Here is a 13183-nt window from a genome sequence, read left to right on the forward strand (position 1 = left end):
ACTGGTTTTAATATCATGTGAAAACTAGACTACTTAATTAAGTTAGGATGCAGAGTAATTTCTTTACCTTCCTCTGTATTTCCATTTTCTACAGATTGAAAAACTGAAACAGCAATTGAATGAAACTAAGGAAAAAGCCCAAGAAGAGAAGGAAAAATTGGTATGTACATTGGTGGTCACTTACTGGTGGTCAGGTTTCTGGCAAGTTCAGATATTTAAGACACAAGGAGAACAAGTGAGTAGATCCTTTGAGCAGCTCAGTGACCTTAAAGCCCACACACTTGATTGTACAGAAGCTCAAAAATAACATAAAATTTTGTTATTGTAGAAAACCATCTGGTAGTAGTGGTATTTACTGATCTTGAGCTCTAGGGCTTGCTATTCAGTGGACAGAGCTAGGAAATATATAGTTTTTGAAGATTAAAATATATCATAAGCCCATACTAATACTTTAAATTCAGATGCAGGAGTACAGGATTTTTACTTAACTTTATCTGTGTCTCCTTTCTTCCTCACCAAAAACCGTGGTTCTTCATGATACCAGTATAATTGTGTATTTTCTTCAAACCTTAATACATCAATAGGCACAGAATACTAATATTAATACTACCACCAACATAAATTAGTGGATACAGTTTAAGATTTGGGGGGGACACTTTTCCCCTTAGGATATATACTGATAGGGATCTACAATCAAATTGACAAGGTTTAAAAATGATTTGAAATAATTCCTTCCTGTGAGGATATGCCACCAACTCAACAACACATTTTGCTTTTGATTTTTAGGAGTTGCTTTATAAAGTTTAATTTAATGTACAATTATGTAACTATAATTATGTAAAATATTTATATGGTTCCAAAGTAAAATCTATCAAACATGGTATATTCTGAGAAATCAAACTTCTATCCATGTCTCCACAATATACCAGAGTATATCGTCAAAATGGATTTTTGTCAACATAGGTAAGAAATGATATTTCAGTGTACTTCAATTTGCATTTCTTTTTTTCTTTTTTTACCTTTTAGATTTTTATTAGTAGTTCTCTCTGAAGAATCAAAATAGTTAGCAAATTACTTTAGATTCATCAAGACTGTATATCCTTAGTATTTAGATCTTTAATGATGTACAACATAATACAAAACAAACCAAAGAGACTGATTTCTATGACTAGGTGTTATTCATTGTGTCATCCTAGAGCAAGGGGCTGGAGGGAGAGGCTGTTCTCCAGGGATAACTGAGGGGGAGTGAGTGCTGGGTGACTAAATCACAGCCTCTTTCTTCCCCACTTGATGTGCTGGGAAGGGGCCAATGATTTCTTGGGCCAATGATTTCTTAAACTGACAACTGTTTTCTAGAGCAGGGGGCTCTAAAATCTGGGGTAGCAGAAGACTGTGGTCCAAACCAGGCCAAAAGAAACAGGCTGGGGCAGGGAAGTATGGTAACTGCCTGGCAGAAAAGGCAAACTCAGGGCCCCAAGGGGAAAAGGGCATTCTTTGCACCTCAGAGACACTGCAGAACCAGTGTAACACTAAGTGACGTCGTTAAAAGGGGAAAAAAACAAAACCCTGGAAGAACCTTTCAGTTGCACTCAACTTGGATTAGAGGTCAGTCCACCCTTGCAGAGAAGGGAAACATCTAGCCCCAAAGTAGCACTGAGTCTGGCCCTCCCACCTCCTTCTCCCCAATTCCTTTTGGCAGCTGGACCAGGTTTCAGCTGAAGCCATACAGACCCCAGAAAGACCAAAGAAGTCTCTCTGGATGGCCAAGGTGAGAAGGACACTTCTCAGAATACAAATACTTTTACTATGGAAGGAGCCAGGACAGTTCTGGGGGCATTTGCATGCCCAAATCTTCCTCACTTTCTCCCCAGCTCAGGACCTAGGCTCATAGAGACTTGGCAAGCACAGCCTCTACACCTGACCTTCCACCCCCAAAAGAAAATCCGGAAGTGTGCCCCTTCGTCCCCACAGGTTGTCTCCTCAGGGCCTTCGGCAACGGGGGCTCCGTGGCAGGGCCTAGGCAGGGCCTGGTCTCAGCTGGCTCCCGCCCGAGCCGTGAGGTCTTCCAAAGCATTGTCCTGGTTATTGTTGTGTAATAGCAGAACTTCCTTAATATCTTTCAGTTCAAAGCCCATTTCCTTAAATTTGCTCATTAACTGAAGGAACTCCATCATCTTTTCCTCTGAACACTGCTGCATTTCCAGAGCCTCTTCCACTAAGAGAGGGTCAAAGCCCTTCTCACAGAGCTGTCCATGTGCAAAGAGATAGTCGAGAATCTGCTCAATATTCTCTCCTTTCTTCTTCATGGCTTTCAAGACATACTCATATGAGTAGCCCATGTTGATCACCGTCTCCACACATTGCCGCTCACTGGGGGACAGCATCTGCAGTTCAGAATAAGCCTGGGGACAGCTGGGAGTGTTGGGCACTTGTGACATTGAGGAATTAGGAGGTGTGACCGTGGGACAGGTATTTGGAGGTGATGATTCTTCTATGCACACAGACAAGACAGAGAGGGAAGGCATCTGGGAATGGTTCAGGGTTGGCGCCTCTGTGCCACTGTCCAAGTTCAAAGCTGAAAGCCCAAGAGTATGATGCCCATTGAGCTCACTGGCATTGCTTTGGGTGGAAGTCTTTAGGGAATTCTGGAACGTGCCACTGCGGAGGCAGGATGTGCTGTGGAAAGTGCTTGCCATCATGGCTGTCTTCTGACTGCTGTCATCAGAGTCAGGTTTGGGGAAGGACAGGGACTTGATATTGCTTACTGCAGGGATGGGGGGAGGGACACTTTGGAAGACAGCGACATCTTTTCACAGTTGCCCAACTGTGGTAAGGTTATAAAGCCACTGGGTTTGTGAAGAGGCTTGAAATCTAGGGTTGCCTGCTCCAGGGATGCCAGGACCTCCTCATCCTGTAACACAGACCCAGAGCCACCTCTAGGCAAGTTGCTGTTCAATAACTGGGCCATAATGGGTCCACTGGTTCCTACCAGAATGTTTCTCAGCTCTTCCTTCTCATCAATAGTTTTTAACTCCAGATTATCAAACGGGTCTTCTTCACACTCAAAGTCAGCAGGATTGAAATCTGCCTTTGTGTGGGGTGGGCTGAGAACTTCCTGTCTTGTGGCACTGCTGCTGACCCGAGTCGGGGTGAGGATGCTGTTGTGCTGTAAGCTGGCAAGGATGGGATTGATAGGAGGTGGCATTGTGGCTGTACTGTGAGTCTTGGAGAAGCTCATTTTGCTGTCACCCTCTGGGCCACTCTTAGAATTCACTTTAGCTTCTGCTTCCTCAGCCTTGTGCTCTGCTTCCCACTGGGCTCCTTGGATTTTCTTAATATCTTCAGCCCACTCAATGGTTTTCTTTTCCAAAGACAAGCCATTCTGTACTCCTCTGACAACCTGCAAACAGTCAGGCAAGGAGAAGCCAATAGGTAGACCAACTTTAGCTGGTGTTTTGAATTTGTCTTCTATCTTAAATGGGATATCATCAAGGTCACTGAAAGTCCCATGAAAATCTGCACCCAACTTCTTAGAAGCCATTTAGAATGAGAACGCTGCCACCGCTGTCCCAGAAGCTGAAAGGTGCTGCCACCGACCGGCCTCCCAGGCTCTGTCCCCGCTGAGCTCCTGATGGCCCCTAGGGAGAGCGAACACCACCACCTTCAACTCTGCCCTACCCAGGCCAGGCCGTCACCGTCACCATAGCCACCGCCAGGGCCACAGCTGCCATGGTGAAGCCCCACTTCCCTCCTCCTTCCTGCATTTCTCTTATTATGAGCTAGGTTGAGCATTTTTTCATGTGGTTGAGAGTCATTTGTATTTCTTTTGATAGCCCTTGTTCATGTTTTAATTGTGTTATTGGGCCTTTTTCTCCTCTATTTCCCTCTTTTTTTTTCCTTACCCTCTACTTCTCTTCCCTTTCTCCTCCTCTCTTTTTTCTCCTTGTCTTCCCCTTTCCTTCCTCCTTTTCCACCTTCTTCCTTCTTTATTTATAAGAGATATTGGCCCTCCCTTTGTCTCTTAGCTTACTAATTTTAATTTAGGCTCAGGGATGTTATTTAGTTTTCTTACAGGTTAAAGATTTGTTCAGTCTTCTCATACCTCTTTTATTTTTTAAAATAAATTTATTTATTTGTTTTTTATTTTTGGCTCTGTTGGATCTTCGTTGCTGCACACAGGCTTTCTCTAGTTGCGGTGAGTGGGGGCTACTCTTCATTGCAGTGCTTGGGCTTCTCATTGCGGTGTTTTCTCTTGTTGCAGAGCACGGGCTCTAGGTACATGGGCCTCAGTAGTTGCAGCACGTGGGCTCAGTAGTTGTGGCTCTCCCGTGCTCTAAAGCACAGGCTCAGTAGTTGTGGCACACGGGCTTAGTTGCTCCGCGGCATGTGGGATCTTCCCAGACCAGGGCTCGAACCTGTGTCCCCTGCATTGGCAGGCAGATTCTTAACCACTGCGCCACCAGGGAAGTCCCTCATACCCCTTTTAAATAAATATCTACATCTTCTATACAAGATCAGCTCACTTTAGAATTTTTTACTTATTCAAGGCACTTGGTCTCTTTTAATAAAAATTAAAAGTTTATGCAAAAGCAAAAATAAAAAGGGAACAATTTCTTCAAAGATAGACAAATGGCTTAAGGCTTCATATGGAACAGGACTCTGTGTGACCTCTGTTCTTTTTCCTAACTCATTTACCTTTTTTTTTTTTTTTTGCCTACAGGAACAAAAATATACTGTGCAAATAAGTGAGCTGGAGGGACAGTTCCATCAAAAAGCCAGAGAAATTGGCATGATTCAGACAGAGCTCAAAACAATAAAACAATTCCAGAAGAGAAAAATCCAAGTAGAGAAAGAATTAGATGATGTAAGTTTCTTTCTTTCTTCCTTTTTTTTTTTTAAAGGAGATTAGAATTAACTACTTATGCCTGCAAAGGCCTTCATAGAAATTTACTCCTATGAGATAGTAAAGGAATCCCTTTGACATTTCAGAGATTATATGAGAGAAACAGGGAAGATATATCAGTGTAGGACTGGACGCAAAAAGTCTTGACGGTTAGACTTTTCTTTTTCTAAGCTTTGATTTCGTTGTGAATTCACAAGATCTTAGCGAATACACCCACTCACATTTATCAACAGTTAAACCTTTGGAACTACAGATCCAGAAAAACATTAGGGGCAAAGTAGCGAAGTCCTAAAGGAAAATATGTTTAGACTGATGAATGATAATTTTAGAAAAATTTAAGGCACTCTGGGTAGGGGTGGGTGTGGGAAGGAAAACTGAGTACTTGCAGAAAGTTTCTCTGACCTTGCATACTCTTTCCATTCCCTCCGTTCAGAAAATAGTTCTCTTGCATTAATGACAATGCAATAAATGGCACAGATGAGGGCTGGGCACAAGTAGCTGAAATCAGCTTTGTGGTTTTGGGCAAATTACTTACCCTCTCTATACCTAGGTTTCCTCATCTGTAAAATGGGGGTGATAAGAGTTATTGGCTCATAGCGTTGTTGTAAGGCTTAAATGAGTTCATATATGTAAAGTGCTTAAAATAGTGTACGTCACATAGTGAGAATTAACAGTGGTGTGTAGCTCTTTGCAAAAAAAGGTCCTCATTTGTAGCATCTGCTGATTTCCTTGGTGTAAATACTTACATTGTGGCCAATTTCAAGCTACCAATGCTTTTACAATGTGCTAGCAAAATTCCTGGTATGAGCCAGCTCTAACACGCAACTGCTGCTATTATTAGTAATAGTACCAGAAGTAGTATTGCCACCTAAGATAGCCATACACCATGTGGTATAGGGGCTAAAAGTTGGTGCTTTGAAGTCATACTGCTAGAGTGTAAATACTGTCTTCACTACTTGGATATCTCATTAAGCTTCCTCATCTGTAACATGGGGGTGAGAACAATAGTACCAATTTCAAAGGGTCATTGTGAAGACTAAATACAGATTTCCTTCGCTATCTGAAAGTAGTTCCTATGAAACCTTTCCTAAGCTGAAGAAGCAGTTGCCATAGGACACACCTTGCTAACAGAAGCACAAAATCAAGATAAAGCACAGATGCTCACAGACGTAGTTCAAAGCTATGGCAGCTTGACGCTGAGTATGGTTCCCAGGGAAGGAGTTTAGTGGTGCCACTCCCCTCGTTGCTAAGGGTGTGCTTTGCCTCAGTAACACCGCTCGCTGCTGAACACTATTTTTTTGCTTTTCGCCTTTTTTTCATAAAAGTGAAAATCCTCTCTGGATTACTTTCGGTTAGTGAAAACAGGTACTAATGTAGATTTTTTTGTAAAAGCAGAGTGGTGTAAAGCAAACTTTCAGAAAAGTGGGGAATACCTGTCATCTGTTTTACTGTAAATGCTTAGCACTGTATGATAAAGATTACCTGCTGTTGCTGATCCTGCTATTCTTATTACTGCACATTAGACTCCTAAGAAATTGTCAGTCTTATAACCGGTAGTTTGTACCCTTTGACCAATATCTCCCCATTTCCCCCTCCCCCCAGCCCAGGTAACCACCACTCTGAGTTCAACGTTTTTTTTTGGCGGGTCCCTAGGGCTTGTGGGATCTTAGTTCCCCGACCAGGGTTTGAACCTGGGCCCTAGGCAATGAGATCTCTGAGTCCTAACCACTGGACCACCAGGAAATTCCAAATGTGGACGTATTTTAAGTTCACCACACCACCGCAGTACAAAGTACACACTACTGCAGGAATAATCTTAAAATATCACAGTTCTGATGATGTTCTGCTCACTTCCCTCAAGAATCTTTAGTAATAGACTCACAGACTTAGAGAACGAACTTATGGTTCCCGGGGGGAAGGGTGGAGGGAAGGGATAGTTAGGGAGTTTGGGATTGACGTGTACACACTGCTGTATTTAAAATAAATATAGCAACAAGGGGGGAAAAAGGAATCTTCTTTAGTAAAGAAGATTATAAACAATCTTCTCTATTGTAAACAGAATATTGTCCAGACACCTTAGCGTGAAAATCAAGACCATACACCTACTTTGGAACATATTATTTCCTTTTCCTACACTTTCCCATACACACCACCTTTAATCCACCCAACCCAGATATTCCCTGAAGTCTTTTCTGCCTTTCTTTATTTACGCTGTTTCTTCTATCTGGAATATACTCCTGATAGAGCTCTGTCCATTAAAATTTTACCTATTCTTCAGAGGCTCAGCTCAAATGCGTATTCTCCATAAGGACTTCCTCAGTGTGCTATTTAAAAGTAATAATTTTCTTCTTGCCATTTGTGACAATTTGGACAAAACTTGAGGGCGTTATGCTAAGTGAAAGAAGTCAGACAGAGAAAGACAAATACTGTGCAATACAACTTATATGTGGAATCTAAAAAAAGCTGAGGGACTTCCCTTGTGGCGCAGTGGTTAAGAATCCGCCTGCCAATGCGGGGGACACAGGTCCAAGCCCTGGTCCAGGAAGATCCCACATGCCGCGGAGCAACTAAGCTCATGTGCCACAACTACTGAGCCTGCACACTAGAGCCCACAAGCCACAACTGCTGAGCCCTCATGCCACAACTACTGAAGTCTGCACGCCTAGAGCCTGTGCTCTGCAACAAGAGAAGCCAGCACAATGACAAGCCCGCACACCACAACAATGAGTAGCCCCAGCTCGCCACAACTAGAGAAAGCCTGCGCACAGCAAAGCAACGAAGACCCAACACAGCCAAAAATAAATAAATTTAAATAAATAAATAATTTAAAAAGCTGAACTTTGGGAATTCCCTGGTGGTCCATGGTTAGGACTTGTTACTTTCACGGCGGTGGCGCAGCTTCAATCCCTGGTCTGTGGATCCCACAAGCAGTGTGGTGCCGCCAAAAAAACCCACGCTGAACTCAAAGTGGTTACTTGGGCTGGCGGGGGGAGGAATGGGGAGATGTTGGTCAAAGGGTACAAACTGCCAGTTATAAGACTGAGAAGCTCTTAGGAATCTAATGTACAGTATGGTGATTATAACTAATAATACTGTATGACATACTTGAAAGTTGCTAAGAGAGTAGATCTTAAATGTTCTTGCTACAGAAAAAGAAATGGTAGTTTTTGTAACATGATGGAGGTGTTAGCTAATGCTATGGTAGTAATCATTTTGCAGTATAGTGTATCAAAGTAACACATTGTATGCCTTAAATTTACACAATGTTATAGATTAATTATATTTCAATTAAGCTAGAAAAAAGAGAAAAAATTTTTTAAAGATGATTAGCAAAAAAGTAATTTTTTGTATGTTTCCATAGCATTTTGTATTTCTTTTATACCGCTTAGCCCATTCTATCTTGATATTATATTTATTATTTGTCTTATCTCCCCTGCTAGATTGTAAATTTTTTGAGGCATGAACAGTACTGTGCTTTGTATTCATTGAAGGACAAGATACACAGTAATGCTCAATAAATCTATGTTAAATGCTGAGTGGGTCTTTTATTAAATGTAATTGAAGGAATATCAAGTTTTCCACTAAATGGGAAGAATCCTCTCACAATGTATATGTATATCAAATCATCATGATGTACGCTTGAACTATCATACATTTTATTTATCTACAATTCCTCAATAAAGCTGAAAAGTTTCTAGAAAGAATATCTAGTTTTGTTTCATATGAAAATGATGCAGAATGAATCAAGTTAAGTTCACTAACTTTTCAGGAACTTTAAAATAACCATCCTAGGTGTAGGTATACATTCTGAATCAAAGTGAATTAGGAACTAGTTGTTAAGGAAACACTCCCATTTACCATTGCAACAAAAAGAATAAAATACCTAGGGATAAGCCTACCCAAGTAGACAAAAGACCTGTATGCAGAAAACTATAAGACACTGATGAAAGAAATTAAAGATGATACCAACAGATGGAGAGATATACCATGTTCTTGGATTGGAAGAATCAACATTGTGAAAATGACTATACTACCCAAAGCAATCTACAAATTCAAGACAATACCTATCAAACTACCAATGGCCTTTTTCACAGAACTAGAACAAAAAATTTCACAATTTGTATGGAAACACAAAAGACCCCAAATAGCCAAAGCAATCTTGAGAAAGAAAAATGGAGCTGGAGGAATCAGGCTCCCTGACTTCAGACTATACTACAAAGGTACAGTAATCAAGACAGTATGGTACTGGCACAAAAACAGAAATATAGATCAATGGAACAGGATAGAAAACCCAGAGATAACCCACACACATATGGTCACCTTATCTTTGATAAAGGAGGTAAGAATATACAATGGAGAAAAGATAGCCTCTTCAATAAGTGGAGTGGTGCTGGGAAAACTGGACAGCTACATGTAAAAGAATGAAATTAGAACACTTCCTAACACCATACACAAAAATAAACTCAAAATGTATTAAAGACCTAAATGTAAGGCCAGACACTATAAAACTCTTAGAGGAAAACATAGGCAGAACACTCTATGTGTTCTGCAAGCAAGATCACAGGAAGATCCTTTTTGACCCACCTCCTAGAGTCATGAAAATAAAAACAAAAATAAACAAATGGGACCTAATGAAACTTAAAAGCTTTTGCACAGCAAAGGAGACCATAAACAAGATGAAAAGACAACCTTCAGAATGGGAGAAAATATTTGCAAACGAAGCAACTGACAAAGGATTAATCTCCAAAATTTACAAGCAGCTCATGCAGCTCAATATCAAAAAAACAAACAACCCAATCCAAAAAAGGGCAGAAGACCTAAACAGACATTTCTCCAAGGAAGATATACAGATTGCCAACAAACACATGAAAGGATGTTCAACATCACTAATCATTAGAGAAATGCAAATCAAAACTACAATGAGGTATCACCTCACACCAGTCAGAATGGCCATCATCAAAAAATCTACAAACAATAAATGCTGGGGAGGGTGTGGAGAAAAGGGAACCCTCTTGCACTGTTGGTGGGAATGTAAATTTATACAGCCACTATGGAGAACAGTATGGAGGTTCCTTAAAAAACTAAAAATAGAACTACCATACGACCCAGCAATCCCACTACTGGGCATATACCCTGAGAAAACCATAATTCAAAAAGAGTCATGTACCAAAATGTTCATTGCAGCTCTATTTACAATAGCCAGGACATGGAAGCAACCTAAGTGTCCATCAACAGATGAGTGGATAAAAAAGATGTGGCACATATATACAATGGAATATTACTCAGCCATAAAAAGAAATGAAATTGAGTTATTTATAGAGAGGTGGATGGACCTAGAGTCTGTCGTGCAGAGTGAAGTAAGTCAGAAAGAGAAAAACAAATACTGTATGCTAACACATATGGAATCTAAAAAAAAAAAAGTTCTGATGAGCCTAGGGGCAGGACAGGAATAAAGATGCAGACCTACTAAAGAATCGACTTGAGGACACGGGGAGGGGGAAGGGTAAGCTGGGACGAAGTGAGAGAGTAACACTGATATATGTATGCTACCAAATGTAAAACAGATAGCTAGTGGGAAGCAGCTTTATAGCACAGGGAGATCAGCTTGGTGCTTTGTGAACACCTAGAGGGGTGGGATAGGGATGGTGGGAGGGCGGCTCAAGAGGAAGGGGTTATGAGAATATGGGGATATATGTATACATATAGCTGATTCACTTTGTGATACAGCAGAAACACAACATTGTAAAGCAATTATACGCCAATAAAGATGTTAAAAAAAGAAAAACTAGTTGTGCATATTCTTTTGGGCCTTGGTGTGATTTTTTTTTAAAGAACAGTGTTGCCACCTAGTGGAGAAATAAATTTCAACCCTTTGAAAGAGGGGTGGTGGGCCAGGAAAACTTAAAATTCAAAGGCAAAAGATACTGGCTAATGGGAAAAAATAAGATGGTTATGTGGAATCCCAAATATGGAAGAATTAAGGCAGGTGTGGGGCCCATGAATTTTAAAAAAAGGAGGAAAATTAATTATACTGTGCTATAGGATTCATTATACAAATTTAAAAGAGGCCAATTAAGTTTAGCTTATCAAAAGGTATTCAAAGCATAAATTTAAAGAAAAAATTATTTCCATTACCTGATTAAAAAAAGGAGCATACATTGGTAGGTTGCAATTAATATTTTTTAAATAATTTGTTTTAGTCTTTCTTCTTTTGACAAAGTGATAATACCCATTTCAGCAAATTTAGCTGATAAAAGAAAATGAAAAACCCTCCCCTCACAACTATATTACTTAAAGATAACCATTGTTAATATTTTGGTATATTGTCTTTATTTTTTCCACCTCTGCTATGTATAAATATATTTTAAAGTATCTACAATATATGCTATTTTTACAAAAATGAGGTTATGATGTAAGAATTTTTTGTTAACCTGATTTTTTCACTTTACATATTGTGAACATTTTTCAATGCCATTATGTATTTTTCTATAAAACCTTTTGACTACATGCATGGAATTTCATTGGGTAGATATATCATGATTTACCAATCGGTCCCTTGTTGTTGGACATTTGGACTTTTCTCTAATTTTTCACTATTATAAACTGAGGAACATCTAAGTAACAAAGTATTTTTCTATATTTTTAATTAGTTTTCAGGATAACTTCCTAGAAGTTATAGTGAAATTTATAGGTTAAATTAGAACATGAACTTTTAAGGTTTTTCATATGCATTGCCTAATTATCTTTCAAATGATTTATTTATTAATTTATAGATTTTTGGGGACCCCAATGGCAATTGAAAGGTCCACCCCCCCATCCCACTGGCATGGTAGACATTTCCACAAATTTATATATTGACATTAATTTTGAAAGTCTTTGACAATATGAGGCCATTTTTTTAAACTGTATAAAAAATACAGGAAGAAAGAAGAACATCTGAAATCATATGATACAGATCAAATGGAGATTCAATACTGTTAGGACAGAGATCACAGGAAGGAAAATTGTGAAGTATAAGGGAGGACAATATCAGACATAAAATAACTAACCTCTGTATTAAATGGTTACTATTCTAAGTATTTTGTGTGTATTGTTTATTATTTAATCTTTGTCACACCTCTATGAGAATAGCTACTATTATTATCCTCTTTTTACCCTGGAGATTTGAGACTTAGAGAAGATAAGTGATTTGCCCAAACAGCTGGTAAGTCAGAGAGGTAACAGTTGAACTCTGGTCTGTGTGATGGAAAGCTCTTCTCTACTGCCTTTTTTTGTGGCATGAATATTAGATTGAGTGCGCCGATTTCAATCTGATTGGTTCTTGCCAGTATATATAGCCTTCAGGATCATAGCTTTAAGTTAGCTCAATTCTCTTTGCCTGGAAGAATTTTATGTCCTTTTTATTCTATGTAGTTTTAGAGGATAGAAGGATCTGTCTATGGGAATCACAGGGAGATACTTTTTAGATTGATACTAGGAAGAATTTTCTAAAAATGGGAACTCTTAAAAGGGCAGCCTAGTGAATTAATAGGATTTGGTTAGTGATACTTCTGTCTCTAGATAGTTTTCTCATAGAAGAGATTCCTATACTAAGTGGGAGATTTGTATAGTCTGACTCCTAAGATTCCTAGTAATTCTAAAATATTATGATTCTGTAAGTCCACATGTTTAAAATGAAGATATTTGTGGGGGGGAAATGAATATGATAATAACTTATCTGAATGTTCTGAAAACTGTTATTCATGAAAAGCTTTTTAGAAACTCAATACTGATCTTGTAAATCTATAAACGATTATGAGACGTATGGTACTCAGAGGGAGGGCATGGAGTTTTTCTGTGTGTTCAGGATTAAGAGGTAATGGATAACAGAAAATATTTCCTGACTGAGAATTTTCCAGGAATATGCCCCAATCCACCCCATTTCCCACTGACCATTCTTTTTTTCGTTATTTTAATTTTAGCTGAAGGAGAACTTAAGGAACATAGAGCAGAAACATCAGGAGACTCTTAGGAGATTGGAAGGCAGGTTTTTGGAAGAAAAGGTACAGCATATTTGCATTAATAAATAAATATATTGTGTACTAGAACGACGTAAGTATATTTATATGTATTCTGAGACATCAAGTTTTCATTTGATATCTTATTAGAAGATTATCTTTTTCCCCCCTCTTAGTTAGAGATTCTTGAAATCCTCAAGAGAGATTGTCATCTGACCAAGGCTTCAGGACACATCCCCCACCCCAGCTTGTTGTCTCCTGGTGGAACTAAAGCTCCATGTAC

The 13183-nt window shown here is 39.4% G+C and overlaps 2 protein-coding genes across 2 annotated transcripts in view; one reads left to right on the top strand and one right to left on the bottom strand.

Annotated features, from left to right (window-relative positions):
• Window positions 1-13183, top strand: part of BBOF1 (basal body orientation factor 1) — a 38975-nt gene that overhangs the window by 8595 nt on the left and 17197 nt on the right. Inside the window, exons 3-5 of the mRNA XM_032621150.1 lie at window positions 95-160; window positions 4721-4864; window positions 12865-12945. Of these exons, the coding sequence (XP_032477041.1) occupies window positions 95-160; window positions 4721-4864; window positions 12865-12945 (291 nt within the window). The remainder of the gene's footprint in view (window positions 1-94; window positions 161-4720; window positions 4865-12864; window positions 12946-13183) is intronic.
• LOC116748370 (ubiquitin-associated protein 1-like) lies at window positions 2034-3541 on the bottom strand. Its single transcript, XM_032621138.1, is given in 2 exon segments — window positions 2034-2782; window positions 2785-3541. Coding segments are annotated over 2 exon segments (1506 nt in total).

The sequence above is a fragment of the Phocoena sinus genome, chromosome 2 (assembly GCF_008692025.1).
Source record: "Phocoena sinus isolate mPhoSin1 chromosome 2, mPhoSin1.pri, whole genome shotgun sequence".
Lineage (NCBI taxonomy): Eukaryota > Metazoa > Chordata > Mammalia > Artiodactyla > Phocoenidae > Phocoena > Phocoena sinus.